Genomic DNA, 14357 nt, shown 5'->3' with positions numbered 1-14357 from the left:
CAACATGGACCCTTTCCTGAGCTGGCTTTTTTTCTTCTCGGAGATTTTGTTTTTTGTGAAAAGGCTAGCACCTGCCAACCCCTCAGTGGCAGAAGGCGACAGGAAGCATCTTTATCCTCGTCATCATCGGTGTTGATGATCAGTTCTTAACAAAACCCCAGTCTAGGGGGACAGGGAGTGGACAGCCTAAAGAAGCCCCCAGGACTCCCCAGACCTCACTGGGGCTCCAGTTCTAGGCTCTTCGTTCAGTGAGATGGCCCCCAGAGCTGCTCACAAGTCTGACTGACCATTGCATTTCCGTGGCTTTATTTGCCTGGCACTAAGTGGAGGGAGCAGAGAGAGGAGCTGGCATGCAGGGCAGTCACTCGGCGCTGAGAATGCTGGTGCCCAGTTCCCAGCGGTGTGCTGGGTCAGCACCACACACACCTGGTTTTATTCATGCCTCTTTAAACAGCATGGAGGTGAGGCTGGCTGCTTCTGTAGTGCTGCACAAGGCTTTTGAGATAAATGATTTTCAGTCAATAGAGTCCATAGCAGCTGTGCTCCGTGCCTCGCGCTTATGTACATGTTTGCGACTGAAAAGCTCATAGCCTGCAGGTACTTGTTGCTGCTTTTCCACCAGTTTGATTTGAAGAAGTAAAAGCAATCACAGAGGAAAGGTACAAGAGTTGGAAATTGTTTCAGATTGGACAGAACCTTCCCTTGGCGTTTGTATTCGTCTGTTCTCACGCTGCTAATAAAGACATACCTGAGACTGGGTAAAAAAAAAAAAAGAGGCTTCATGGATTCACAGTTCCATAGGGCTGGGGAGGCCTCACAATCATGGCGGAAGGCAAAAGGCACATCTTACGTGGCGGCAGGCAAGACAGAATGAGAGCCAAGCAAAAGGGGTTTCCCGTTATAAAACCATCACATCTCATGAGACTTATTCACTACCACGAGAATAGTATTCGGGAAACCGCCCCCATGCTTCAGTTATCTACCACCGGGTCCCTCCTACAACACGTGGGAATTACGGGAGCTACAATTCAAGATGAGATTTGGGTGGGGACACAGCCAAACCCTATCCGGCGGTTCTGTTTCAATCTTCTGCTTAGCCTGGGAGCCCAGAGGAGACGTCAGTCCTTGGTCTCCACCATTGGTCTGCAACACGTTGAGAAGAAAACAGTAATTATAGCTAGCAGATGACTCAGGGCTGGACCACACTTCAGGATGCAGCTACCAGGGCTGTTCTGGCTGAGCAGGAGGGGAGGGGATTCCAAAAGGACTTCCTGACTTCTTTCTTTTTTTGAGATGGCGTCTCCCTCAGTCACCCGGTCTGGAGTGCAGTGGTGTGATCTTGGCTCACTGCAACCTCCATCTCCTGGGTTCAAATGATTCTCCTGCCTCAGCTTCCCAAGTAGCTGGGATTATAGATGTCTGTCACCATGCCCAGCTAATTTTTGTATTTTTAGTAGAGATGGAGTTTCACCGTGTTGGCCAGGCTGGTCTTGAACTCATGACCTCAGGTGATCTGCCCACCTCGGTCTCCCAAAGTGCTGGGATCACAGGCTTGAGCTACCACACCTGGCCGGACATTCTCACTCCTGTGACACCAAACTCCTCTTGTTCTCCCCTTACCTTAGCCCCCAAAATTCCTGTGTTGAGGTCCTAACTCCTTGTACCTCAGAATGTGAGTTTATTTGGAAACAGAGTTGTGGCAGATATAATTCACTAATGAGGTTATACTGGAGTAGGGTGGGCCCTAATCCAATACGACCAATATCCTTATAGAAAGAGGAAATTGAAGCCAGGTGTCGTGGCTCACATCTATAGTCCCAGCAGTGTGGGAGACCGAGGCAGGAGGATCACTTAAGCAAAGGAATTCAAGGCAGCAGTGAACTGAGATCATGGCACTGCCCTCTAGTCTGGGTGACAGAGCAAAAGCCTCAGTCTCTTGAAGTAAGGGCAAACTGGAGCACAGAGGCATACGGGGAGAATGCTATGTGAAGATGGGAGCGATGCTGCCACAAACCATGGAGCCACCAGTAGCCGGGAGACAGGCCTGGAGCAGACCCTCCCCAGTGCCTTCAAATGGAGCGTGGGCCTCCTGACGCCTTGATCTTGGACTTCTGGCCCCCAGAACTGTGAGACAATGTATTTCTGTTGTTTAAGCCACCCAGTTTGTGGTGCTCTGACTTGGAGAGCTTTTCTGCCCATGTGACACCGCCTGCCTTCCTCCCGCCCCATCCCAGACCCTCCTCGCTCCTATCCCACTCCACTCCTGTGAGTGCTCCTCCTCCATGCCGTGGCTGCAATTCCCACCTTAAGCTGGGGACTCTCAAACCCTGACTTCCCCACAGGGCTCAGGAGGCCTTTCTCCAGCCGGCCTCACAGTTGGACTAACACTTCTCCCCCATGCCACCCTCAGCTCTGCTGAATTATTCACAGTAATCGCTGGGTTAGGGGAAAAGGTTAGTAAATGCCGAAGGAAATGCCCACAGAAGTCTCCTACACACTTAGATGTTGTGCTGGCATTTAAGCCCATGAGTGATGGTCCATTCTGCAGCTTTCCATGCCGTGCCTTTCCTTTGTGTGGGGTCCACAGATCAGAGTCTGTCTGTGGCATCGACTTCCTTATGTCCTCATTGTCCCCACCCATTGCTGGGATGTCCACATGGGACTTCACGAAAGTGGCCCAAGAATCTGAGTGCAAAATCTGTTTGGATGTTTACAATTTTTTCCTAACCTTTTGCAGTCTTGCTCATACCTATTTCAACTGCAGTTTTTTTTTTTTTTTTTAATGACTTGCCTTGTGTGAATATTTTGTAACGCATCCAGTATTAAACAAAAATTTTGAACAGCATTTCTCTTTATTTTCCACCTTCTTTAGTTTGTGTGCACACTGTTTTTTTTTTTTTTTTTTTGAGACGAGGTCTTGCTCTGTCACCCAAGAATGCAGTGGCACAATCATAACCCACTGCAGCCAATCATAGCCCACTGCAGCCTTGAACTCCTGGGCTCAAGCGATCCTCCTACCTCAGCCTCTTGAGTAGCTGGGACTACAGGCGTGTGTCACCACACCCAGCTAAGTTTTTTGATTCTTAGTAGAGAGAGACAAGGTCTCATTATGTTGCTCAGGCTGGTCTCGAACTCTTGAGTTCATGTGATCTCCCACCTCGGCTTTCCAAAGTTCTGGGATTACAGGCATGAGCCACGGTGCCCAGCAGTGCACAATCTTTAATAAACAAGTGCAAATATAAATAATAATACAACTGACATAAACAGGATTGGGCCATATGTAAGTGACCCTTAGTAAGTGCACAACTCGGTGGGGGTTGGTGGCAAACAGCCTACCAGCCTGAGTTTTGCGTGAGTCAGGGGTGTTGGTCAAAGGGTTGTACAGAGGGGAGTGGAAACACTGGTGAGTCAGGCACGTGGAGGTCCGTGAACATTTGTTATTCACTCAGTTCCTTGAATAGGCTGTATGCTCTTTCTCCCAACCTGACTCATGCCAGTTTTCCCACCAGCATATCTTCTCACTGTAGACTGGTTGCCACTTATCCCTGAGGTCTCAGTTACCACTTGCTCCAGGGAGTCCACCTTGCCTCCTTTAGGCTGGGTTATTCTTCCTGTGTGCTCAGTAGCACCCCCTACTTCCCATCAGAGAACTTAAACCTCTGCGTGGAGGTATCTCCCAACCACCCCTAAGCTTTGCAAGGAGGGAGCTCTTAGCTGGGCCATTCATCATCAGATCCCCAGCACCTAGTACAATGTCTGGCATAGATTAAGTGCTCAGAAAATATTTGTGTAAGGGAGGGAGGGAGGAGGAGAGGAAGATTATGTAACTTGTTTATCAGAAATTTGCCACTCCCTAGATTGTAGGATAAGGTGTGCCTTCTTAGCAGGTGGGGAGGCCTGTCCTGCACTGTGGTAGCAGTGATCTTGCGGTCATGGAAGTGTGGTGGTGGAGGTGGCAGTCATAGTCAATGAAGAGAAGACTAATGCCTCCACCAGTAACAGTACCACCATGTGGTATTTGTGGGCTACTTAGCACAGATTCTCAGATGCATCAGACTATTTAACTCATGTCCCCCAGTTCCCTGGCTCCAGACACCTTGTGCAGCTCCACACTTCGCAGGGTTAAGCCGTGCTTCCCTTCTTCCTGTTTCCACCTGTTAGAATCCCATGCCGCCTCCTAGGCACTTTCAGGCGCCTTGTTCTAGTGCCTTCTTGTCCATGGGGCCCCTTCTTCCCAGCTCCTGCCCTGGAATAGCATCTCCTTCCAACTCCAGGCAGAAAGGAACAGATCGCTCTGTGGAGAATGTTCTTGGATCCCCTACCAATTCTCCATTTTGCCCTTGTACCCAGATGAGGCACATCCAACAGTGAGGGGAGTCGTTCCTAAGAAGGAAAACGTCCCCCCAGTAGCTCATGAGCATTTAAATAGAGTAAACAAGAACATTTTGTTGGTGGTGGTGGTGTTTTCGTTCAACTCTCATTATGCCATTGCCAGCCCTTCAGAAGAGACGGAAAGGGGTCAAGTCCCCTTCTTCCAGTTTTTAATAAAGCATTGTGAGAGGAGGAAGGAACGACTGTGGGAAAAGGGGTCAGAGTGGAGCTGGGAAGAGAACGGGTTTTCCAGATTTCATAATATTCATTTGTCTCCGGACATTGGCCTTCACTCCTTCACCGTCTGTGTGCACAGCGCTCATAGTGTGGTGTGCAGAGGACCTGCTGAGATGGGGTGTGTAGCCCAGAGCCATGCCAGGGAGAGCTGTGTCCCTTTCCAGGGCTGCGCCACAAGGTGCCACTAACTGGGTGATTAAGACAACAAGCAGTTCTCTCCCTGTTCTGGAGACTGAAAGCTCGGGGCCGTATTCCCTCAGCCCCAAGGGAAGAATCAGCTCTCAACTCTTCCAGCTTCCAGTGGTGCTGGCGAGCCTTGGTGTCTTTGGCGCTTGTAGCTGCATCACTCCCGTCTCTGTCTCCACCGTCAGGTGGCCTTCTTCCCTTTGTGTGTGTCTAGGTGTCTCCAAATTTCTTGCCCCTTGTAAGGACACCAGCCATTGGATTGAAGGCCCACTCTGACCCAGTAGGACCTCATCCTTACTTGATAACATCTGCAAAGACACTGCAGCAATCCCTTCTTGTCCACAGTCAACCGCATGGTCTGAAAATATTAAATGGAAAATTCCACAAACAATTCATAAGTGCTAGATTGCGTGAGTAGCATGGCGAAATCTCTTGCCCTCCCACTCTGATCTGGGACATGAGTCAGCCCTTAGTCCAGCATATCTACATGGTCTCACTACCTGCCCTATATGAAGTGATTGCAAAGGAAAAAACATAGTACATACAGGCGTCAGTGCTATCTGTGGTTTCAGACATCCCCTGCGGGTTTTGGAACACATCCCGTATGGATAAGGGGGGCTACTGTATTTACAAATAAGGCCACAGCCGCAGGTCCTGGGGCTTAGAGTTTCAACATGTCATTTGGGGAGCACAGTTGAACCCAGAACACCAGCTTTGTAGGCGTATTCTTTCTTGCCTCGTGGGCGTGGAGGGAATGAGCCACAGAATTTTTGCGTGTGTGCCTAGTGCCGATTACAGACCCCTGGGCTGTGGACACTGCGGGGCTGTGTTTGGGCATCACTGTGTTCACCTCCCCATTATGGCAGATGTGGTTTTCTTTCCTCTGCCTCCTGGAGTTGGTTGCTTGTTTTTATGTTCTCAAGAGAATGTTTCTGTTGTAATGGAACATTTCACCTGGAAGAGATGAGACCTTCTCACAACCAACAGAGACTCCCCAGGGGGCTGGAAATAGAACAGGCCTCTGGTGTTTTGGCAAAGGAGGAAAGACTTGAGGATCCTGGCTGGTGAGAGACATTGCCGTTTCAGCCATCGCCAGTGCTGGGCTGGGGGGTAAAAGGAGATTGGGTGAAAAGTGGCCCGTGGTGCTCTGTCACCTAGGTGGTGTCCTTGTGCCTCTCCTGGCTGTTCTGGACACTCAGCGTCTTGGGAGCTAATTGTGGCTGTGGAAGCTTTGTGGTCTGAAGCTGCAAGATCCCTCATACCAGAAGCGCTTTCCTAAGAGCGTGGCAATGAGGCTGCGTGAAGAAGAAAGCTGGACGGTGCTCCTTCAGCTTCCGAGCACTCATGAGGATCCCTGGCCGTTTCAGGAAGCATTGTGTATCCAAGATGCTTTGTCCATGTGGGCTGTAGCCCCAGGGAATGTTTTCCTTTGCTATTTTTTTCCTCTGGCAGATGTTCATGTGGAAATGTGACCTTTAATTCCTTAAAGATCCATCTCCCTGGAATTAATTCCTCTTTTGAAGTCATAATCTTTCATGTAATATTTTCTGGTCATCTCAACTCCAAGTAAAATGTTGTACGTCACAGGTGGGGGAAATGATTTGGGCTTTTTGCATATGCCATTTGGGCGTCCAAGAAGAGAGCCGCCGAGGTTGGAGGCAAAGACGTGAGGGTGGTGAGCGTCTGACAGCGGAAGTGGACTGTGCTTGTTCATGTCATCTGATGGAACTCTTTCTCGGATAATAGATGTACCTTCCGGGAGGCAAACATCTGATTCTCTTCTTGTGTATCTCCATTACCGTGAACATTTCCCTAATGTTTATAAAGAGAAAAGCTGCAAATTCACATGAACCCCACAGGTTCTAAACGTAACGGTTGATCACAGGGGACCTGTTGTCAGAACCACACTGTTCAAGGTTTCCCAGTGTAAGAAGCCAAGAAGACGGGAGCCATCACTTGCTGCTACTTGCCCGCTGTGGTTCACACCTGCAGTCCCTCCCAGATGCCAAAACTACTTCAGGAAACACGTATGATGTGTTCTTGGAAGCTCCACTGGCAAACCGGCTACAGAGCCAGAGCCTCTGTGCGGATCTCTGCTGTGAATTCCTCCTCTGGCCCCTGCAGAAACTGAGGGTGCATGAAATGACTGGAGAAGGGAGGGGAAGAGCCCAAAGATGTGACATGCCTTACTCCCTTCCTCCTCCCTCCAGCCGCTTGAGACTGGCCAACCAGGGAAGTAGCAACTCTACTGGAATTGTTGAGAAACAGTCCATATTCATAGTTGCTAAACTTGACCTCTGCAGTAAAATAACATGTTTTTCTGGAATGAGTACCATGTTGTCAGCCTCTCCTACACATAGTGGTGCGGACCACCCAGAGTGAGTGCTCATTTAATAGAACAAGCAGCCCATTTACTGATAGGCATCTTGTGGCTGAAAGATTGGGAAGAAGACTTGGATTGCACTCGCATTTATATTCTTCATTTTCTTGTTCTGTTAAAAACGTCCAAACAAGTTTAGTGTGTGGGAAGGAAGGACACCTTAGCATGAGTAGTGACGAAAATGCAGCATCGCTGAGCCGGTGGAGTTTGTTCAACACATTCCTGCCAGTGTGTTGCAGAGGACATCGATGCCCAGTGACACGGGAATGAGTCGCTCCAGGCCTTTGTCCTGGGTAGATGGCAGGGAGTGGCGGTGAGGGTGCGGAGAGCCTCTGCCCTTCCATCTGGGGAGGGGTCCGGGCTGAGCAGGCCTCCCCGGCTCCAGCAGCTCCAAGGTCAGGGATGTGTGATCTGTCACCCTCTTGCCCCTCCCTGCACTGGGCATGGTGACCCACAGGCCAGGCTGGAAAGCCGGCCTGGAACACGTGGATGAAGGCAGACTTATTAGTATCCAATTAGTATCCAAGAACTGCGTGGGTCCCCAGTCACGCCCCCAAGGGGCAGGCTTTTCTAGCAAGGTTTAGGGAAGGGCATCGGTAGTGGTAAAGGACTCAAGTTCCAGTCTCCCCCCGCCCCACCTGCTGGTGCATCTCCTTTGGTACGTCACTGACTTGACGTGCCGCATCAGTTAAAGCACTTAGAATTTGGCACATAATCAGTACTTAATAAGTATTGGCTGTTAAGTCTCTGTAGGTGAATTTACAGGGCATTGCAGCGTGAGAAGCTTTGTTGCTGGGCTCCATGCAGGCGAGCCCAAGGAGCGTGGCTGGTGTTCAGCAGGGTGTGCTCATGATTCATGTAACCCCTGGCCCTTTAGGCCTTGACAGTCCACTCTGGACATGACGCTCTGTCCTCGACAGTGACCAGGATCAGGGCCTGGGGTATCTGATGAGCAGCATCTCCCTTCAGCAGCATCCCTGTGTGAATCTCATGCTACACCGATGTAGAAAGGCCCCGTGCATGGGGTGTTTCAGCTGTCCTGGCAGCACAGCTTTCAGGTCTGAGCAGGCCTGGGTATTTAGCACAGAGGGCTGAAGAGGTTCTGAGTCCATGGACTAGGCTGGAAAACCTGAATCCTAACCCAGGCAGCCCATCTGCAGTAAAGATGGTTTTATTGAGTGTGTACTATTTGCCAGTTGCTGTTCTGAGGGTTCTCCAAGTATGGACTCATGTACTCTTACAGCTTTCCAATAAGATAGTTACTAATTGTATCGCATTTCTTAGAAGGGCAGAGTGAGGCTCAGAAGCGTTAGCAAGCTGACCGAGGTCAAACAAAAGTGATGCTGGTGTTCGAAGCTGAGTGTGTTACTTTGGTCCCATCCCATTAACCTGTGGATATGAACTGCTATGGAATTGACACCAAAAGTGTCAAAAGCCAAAAGTGGCTTTTGGTTGCATAGGACGCCTGCAGCCCTGCCCTCCCATGACGGATACTCAAGTGTTGCTGCTCTGAGGCTCACGCTGCATTTCAGTGCCATCTAATATACGTACATAGACGGAGGGGCCACCACGCACTAAACCCCTGCCTGGACTCACCCTCTAGTAAAGGAGGGAGGAAAATGATTAGCAGTGTGGATCACATCCGTGCCCTCCTGGACGTGTGAATGGGGAATTGGAGACAGTTACCAAAAAGGGAACAAGTAACTCCATGAAGAGGGGCAGGAAACACTGCGTGGAGGGGGTACTTCTGAGCTAGGTTTGGAAGAATGAATAGGAGTTCCCTGGGTGTTCCAAGGTGGGGCATATAGGCAGAAGAAATAGTATGCAAAGAACACAAGTATAAAACAGCGAGACTTTTTGTTCAGGTGGGGATGCTGTCAGTGCCTCAGCATCGGTAGGATGGTAAAATCAGGGGGAAATTCTGTGGGTGTTGAAACTGGAGAGACAGAAACCAGGAGACACAGGGCCTGCTTTGCCATGCCAGGGAGCCAGACTCCATCCCAGGACAATTTGATTTCTTAGTTTTACAACAGAGTTGAAATCCTCGAACCCTGATGCATGTAGTAGCACCATTTTCCCTGGTCTTATTATGGTTGTTGAAAGAAAGGATGACAAAAGGAAATAAGCTTCCTTATATGATGTGTATTGACTTGGTGCTACAAAGAATGTTGTTTGTAAATCTCTTCCTCTCATTTCTCCAGTTTTTCGTCAGCAATTCCCTTTGGCAAAAGTTATTCTCAGATGCCAGGATAAGTGCTTTGAGGGTTTTTGTTTTTGTTTTAATGTTTTTTTAAAGTGGCTTTTGATTGCATAAGACCATCATGTAGAACTGTTTCCAGTAGTATCTTTATAGCAGGAATGGAGGCTAAGACTGATTATGTAATTGTTCCCTTAATCTATTCTCAGAACCTAACATGTTGCCAGCAGATGAAAAATCGAATGGTCATAATGGCCTCTGAGTGTCTTTCCTGCTCATAGTTTCTGGCGCTATTGCTCTTGCATTGTTTACTGCAAAATAGAAATCAGTGGTTTAAATGTGGCATGACTGCTCACCCAGCCCTGGCCACCCTGGACTCAGCTCTGTCTGCTCCCTCTTGCATGTGCAGCCCACAGCAAGCAGGTCTTGCAGGAGAAGGGGTGCAGGTGTACTCATTAGTGACCCTTGCTGTTGTCTCACATGTTAATATTGGGATGAGGAGAGGCAGCCACTTCTGCCCCGCTGGGGTTGCATTTTGCAAGGAGAGCAGAATACCATCTGCCAGAGGAGGTGGTGGGAGCGTGCAGATACTGCTATGAATGCCATGAATGCTTAATTGCTATAGATTTTGTTTTTTAGCTCGAGTCTTTGCATTTAGTGTGTTTGTTGTTTGTTCTTTTTTTTACTTTTTAGAATAGTCCTTATCAGCGGCAGAAGATCCTTCTGTAGTATATTTTCAGTGCTGCCGTATCGCGACAGTACCCAAGTCGGGTATGTATATGCATGCATGCTTTGTAGTCCTCTGGGTGAAAAGTTCTCACACCAATGTACATAATGTGGTCATCCTTTCCATTTTCAAGAAGTTGCCTTGCTTGGACACTGCAAATTCAGTATTTGTACATTGGAATGATAAAAAGATGTTCCACTTTCTTTTCAGCCAGAAAGCTTCCTCATTGTGTGTGTGTGTGTGTGTGTGTGTGTGTGTCCCCATCCTGTCGCCTGTTCTTTCTCAATCTACATTTTGTTACCTTATCCAATATTGTAAAGCAAGAACATCACGGGGCCCACCATATTCCACAGGGCCATGCCAACCTTTGGAAAAAAGGTAGGTCAAGGAAGGAATTGGAACAAACCCTGTGCCCATCCCACCCCCTTGCATCTTGGGTTTGGGGTTGGAAACTGACCAGCAAGCTGGAGCTGCCACCACAGAGAAACATCAAAGCAAAAAGGTCCCAGGACCAGAGATTAGGTAACTAGCTACAGGCCAGAGGAATGCTTCCCTCTCTAGATCAACAAGCCCCTCCTTTTACTCTGAAAAAAAGTAAGTACCTGAGGGTCCGTCCTTGCAAAGCCTCTGCTCTTCATCGCCATCCCTGAACCCCATATTCCTTCCTCCTCTGCATCTAGACCTCATGCTCCCTTCGCCTTTCCATGCATCCGGTGTCTGTCATCAGGCTGCCGCCAGTACTGAAGGCAGGACAGTTCACTGTGTAAGACGTCAAGCATCATGGGATGTTGGCTGTGGCATCTGGTCATTGTGCCAGCCACACCACAGACATGTGACCACTGTCCCCAAGGAGGGCCGTATGGCCACTGGTGCTGATTCGCCGTGTGTTCATCTTCCACCGTCTCCATGAGCTCCACCCCAGGCCTTCCTGCTCATCATGACCTCCTCTTTCTCCTGTAGATCTGCTAGACTTAGCCTGTTCGATTCACCGTGGTCCTTGTCTGCACTCTTCATTGTCAGCTCCATGGGACAGAAAACAGCACATCTTTATTCGTGGAATCCTGACTCAGTCATTGATGAGATGTGTGCCTTAAGGAGCAATAATCATGGCACTGTTTGTTAAGCACACACTTTGAGCTGGTCTTTTTCATTATTTATATCCTTGCAGCCAAACCTTGCAAAGTAGGTGTTCTAGAAAAAGTAGCAGCAAATCCTGCAGCTCGGAGGTTTAAGGACCATCTATCTAGTGACCAGTGGGCTGCCCAGAGAGATGTAGTGGGGCAGCTCTCTTCGCCTGACCTACCTGCTGTGGCCCCGGGTCTGGCTACATTGCAAGAGCAGGCTCATTCCTTGACAGAATTAGCTCATACCAGCTCACAGACCTGGTGTGACCCCAGAGGCCAGTTCATTCATCTTATTACAAGTAGTAGCCCGAGGGCCCAGAATGTTTGAGCGTGACCAGCCTGGGCACACACCTCCAGGTATCTGTGTTATTAGTAGCAGGCTCTTTGCCAGCAGGTCCTCTCCTGGCCAGAGCTTGGATAGTACTGTGACATCAGCCTCATTTATCTGGATTTTCCTGGCTGACCTCTCTGATTGACACATTCTTTCCTTAGCTCCGTCTCGTTCATTCATTTATTGAGTGCTTGTCATGTGACCAGGTGCCCAGGACAAAGGTAGAGAAGGATGGATTGGGTTCCTGCGCCCCTGAACTTACAGCTTAGCAGGGGAGACACATTAAAATTACACACACGATTAACTACAGCTTTTAATACATGCCGGTGATACCCAGTCAAGCAATCCTTGAATCTTCCTGGCTGGAGACTCATTCTGTTTCTTTAATTTGGCTTCTCTACACTTGTCTTTGAAATGTCCATATGAGTTTTATTCTCCAAGGTCCGGGGTAAGGTACCCCTCACTGTGGTACCCAAGTGTTCGTCCCCATTTTGTAGATGACATGACTGATCGATGCTTAAGAGTTGAAGTCTCGACTTTGGGCCAGAATGGGGATGTCATCCCCAGTGTGTTCAGCTGTAAGTTTTTCCATGACCCACACTGACAGTAAGTTCTGTGTCTGCAGAAACCTTGCTGCGAAATGGAGTTTTTCTGGTATCCGCCTCCCAGAGGTGAACTGCGGCTCCCAGGAGGGAGTGAATGAAGGTCGCCAGCCTGGCGCCTGGTGTGCAGAGAAGTGCTAGGGCCCACTCAGCAAGGACCCCATATTTCTGACAGTGAAAGATAATCATTGTGAAGAACTTTGGCGATCTGGAATTTTTATTACTTACCAGCTTCTGTGAGCTTCCATTGGCTCCTCTGTGGAGTGGGGAAGTTACTACCTCCCGTCGTTAATGTGAAGATTATGGCGTTTCTGCAAAGCCAGTAGGAAGCCGTTTTAACTTCAAGTACCCAGGAAGAGCGCCCTTAGACCATCTCCACTGGACATCCTTGTGGATATGTGTGGCCCTCCATTCTTTTCAGCATCTCAGGGAAATGCTAGGTGGCGGCCAGTTGGTGCTAGGAAAGAGTGTCTGTTCATGCCTGGGTCGTCTCCTTGCTGCTTGGGAAGGCCTCCTGTGGTGGAGAAAGGGTCACTGCATGGCATATTCAGCAGAGCTGGCTGCTCTGTTGGCCCTGGACAGAGAAGCAAAATGAGTGTGTGGGATCCCACCTTTTACATCCCAGCTGTGAACAGATTCAAATCCACTATTCCTCCAAATTTTATAAATGAGGAAAGCAAGGTGCGGAAGAGGGATTTTTTTGTTTTGTTTTTGTTTGTTTTTGAGACAGGATTTTGCTTTGTTGCCCAGGCTGGAATGCAGTGGCACCAACATGGCTCACTGCAGCCTGGAACTCCTACGGTCTAGCCATCCACCCGCCTCAGTCTCCCAAGTAGCTAGGACTATAGTTGCGTACCACCACACCCAGCTAATTTGTAAAATTTTTAGTAGAGATGAGATCTTGCAATGTTTCCCAGACTGGTCTCAAACTCCTGGACTCGAGTGATCCTCCTGCCTCAGCCTCCCAAAGTGTTGGGATTACAGGGGTAAGCCACTGTACCCAGCTAGAAGAGGATTTTTTTCTATGACAAAAACATCATCAGGTCCTTTGTCAGACCTAACAGAAAAGAGCATGTCCGTCTCTGCAGCACAGTCTACGTCTGTACTCACACGAGAAGCTCTGAGCACAATTCCAAATATTGTGATGTAGCGGCAGGATTAAGAAGCAGAGTGCTGGCCGGGCGCGGTGGCTCAAGCCTGTAATCCCAGCACTTTGGGAGGCCGAGACGGGCGGATCAAGAGGTCAGGAGATCGAGACCATCCTGGCTAACACAATGAAACCCCGTCTCTACTAAAAAATACAAAAAACTAGCCGGGCGAAGTGGCGGGTGCCTGTAGTCCCAGCTACTCGGGAGGCTGAGGCAGGAAAATGGCGTGAACCTGGGAGGCGGAGCTTGCAGTGAGCTGAGATCCGGCCACTGCACTCCAGCCTGGGCAAGAAAGCCAGACTCCGCCTCAAAAAAAAAAAAAAAAAGAAGCAGAGTGCTTTTAAAACTTTTTAATGAGCAGACATTGTGTTTATAAATAACCCACTTACCATAATTATGATTTTTAAATTTTTTTTTTTTTTTTTTTTTTTACTAATTATTGGGAAAACAACTATGCTCAAATGAAAATGTACTACTAAATATATACTAGTAAGTTTACTAGTAAATATACCAATAAATATATACACATACATATTTTTAAACAACTCCAGTTCATGTACGTATTAACTAATGCCTTTCCAAGGTGGAAAATTCCTTTACTTTTACACTGAAGCTCTTTTTGTGACTGGGACGTAAGTCATAGAATTTCAGGGGTGGAAAGGCCTTCCTGCTTCACAGCTGAGGCACAGCGGGGCGAAGCTCGCCCACAGCCCCCCACCTGGCAGAGTCAGCAACCCTGGAACTCGGGACCTGGGCTGCCCCAGCCTACAGGGCCGTGCTTTCTGGCCTCCATGTTTCCACTGTGCTCATGTACATGGTCCCAGCCACATGGACCTGATTATTCCAAACAGGCACTAACCACCACCCCCCCGGCCCCCGACCAATGAAGGGGCTAATGTACAGCTCCAACTTCATCACAAGAAAGTTCTCAAAGCAGGAAGCTCATAGTTCATCTGCTGGGTACTGGAGCCTCCTTCCCATGGAAAGCATCTGTCAGGGCGGCCTGATCTTTCTGGGTTTGTTTTCTGGCCACTTGTGCTGCACTCAAGCTTCC

The 14357-nt window shown here is 48.9% G+C and overlaps 1 protein-coding gene across 2 annotated transcripts in view; it reads left to right on the top strand.

The window, feature by feature from the left end:
• The window catches only part of CABLES1 (Cdk5 and Abl enzyme substrate 1), a 125868-nt gene that overhangs the window by 71225 nt on the left and 40286 nt on the right, over positions 1–14357 (top strand). For both annotated transcript variants that reach the window (XM_050767984.1, XM_050767985.1), the window contains exon 4: positions 10065–10142. In XM_050767984.1, coding sequence (XP_050623941.1) covers positions 10065–10142 — 78 coding nt within the window. The remainder of the gene's footprint in view (positions 1–10064; positions 10143–14357) is intronic.

This window comes from Macaca thibetana, chromosome 18 (assembly GCF_024542745.1).
Source record: "Macaca thibetana thibetana isolate TM-01 chromosome 18, ASM2454274v1, whole genome shotgun sequence".
Taxonomy (NCBI): domain Eukaryota; kingdom Metazoa; phylum Chordata; class Mammalia; order Primates; family Cercopithecidae; genus Macaca; species Macaca thibetana.
This window is presented reverse-complemented; position numbering and strand designations above follow the sequence as displayed.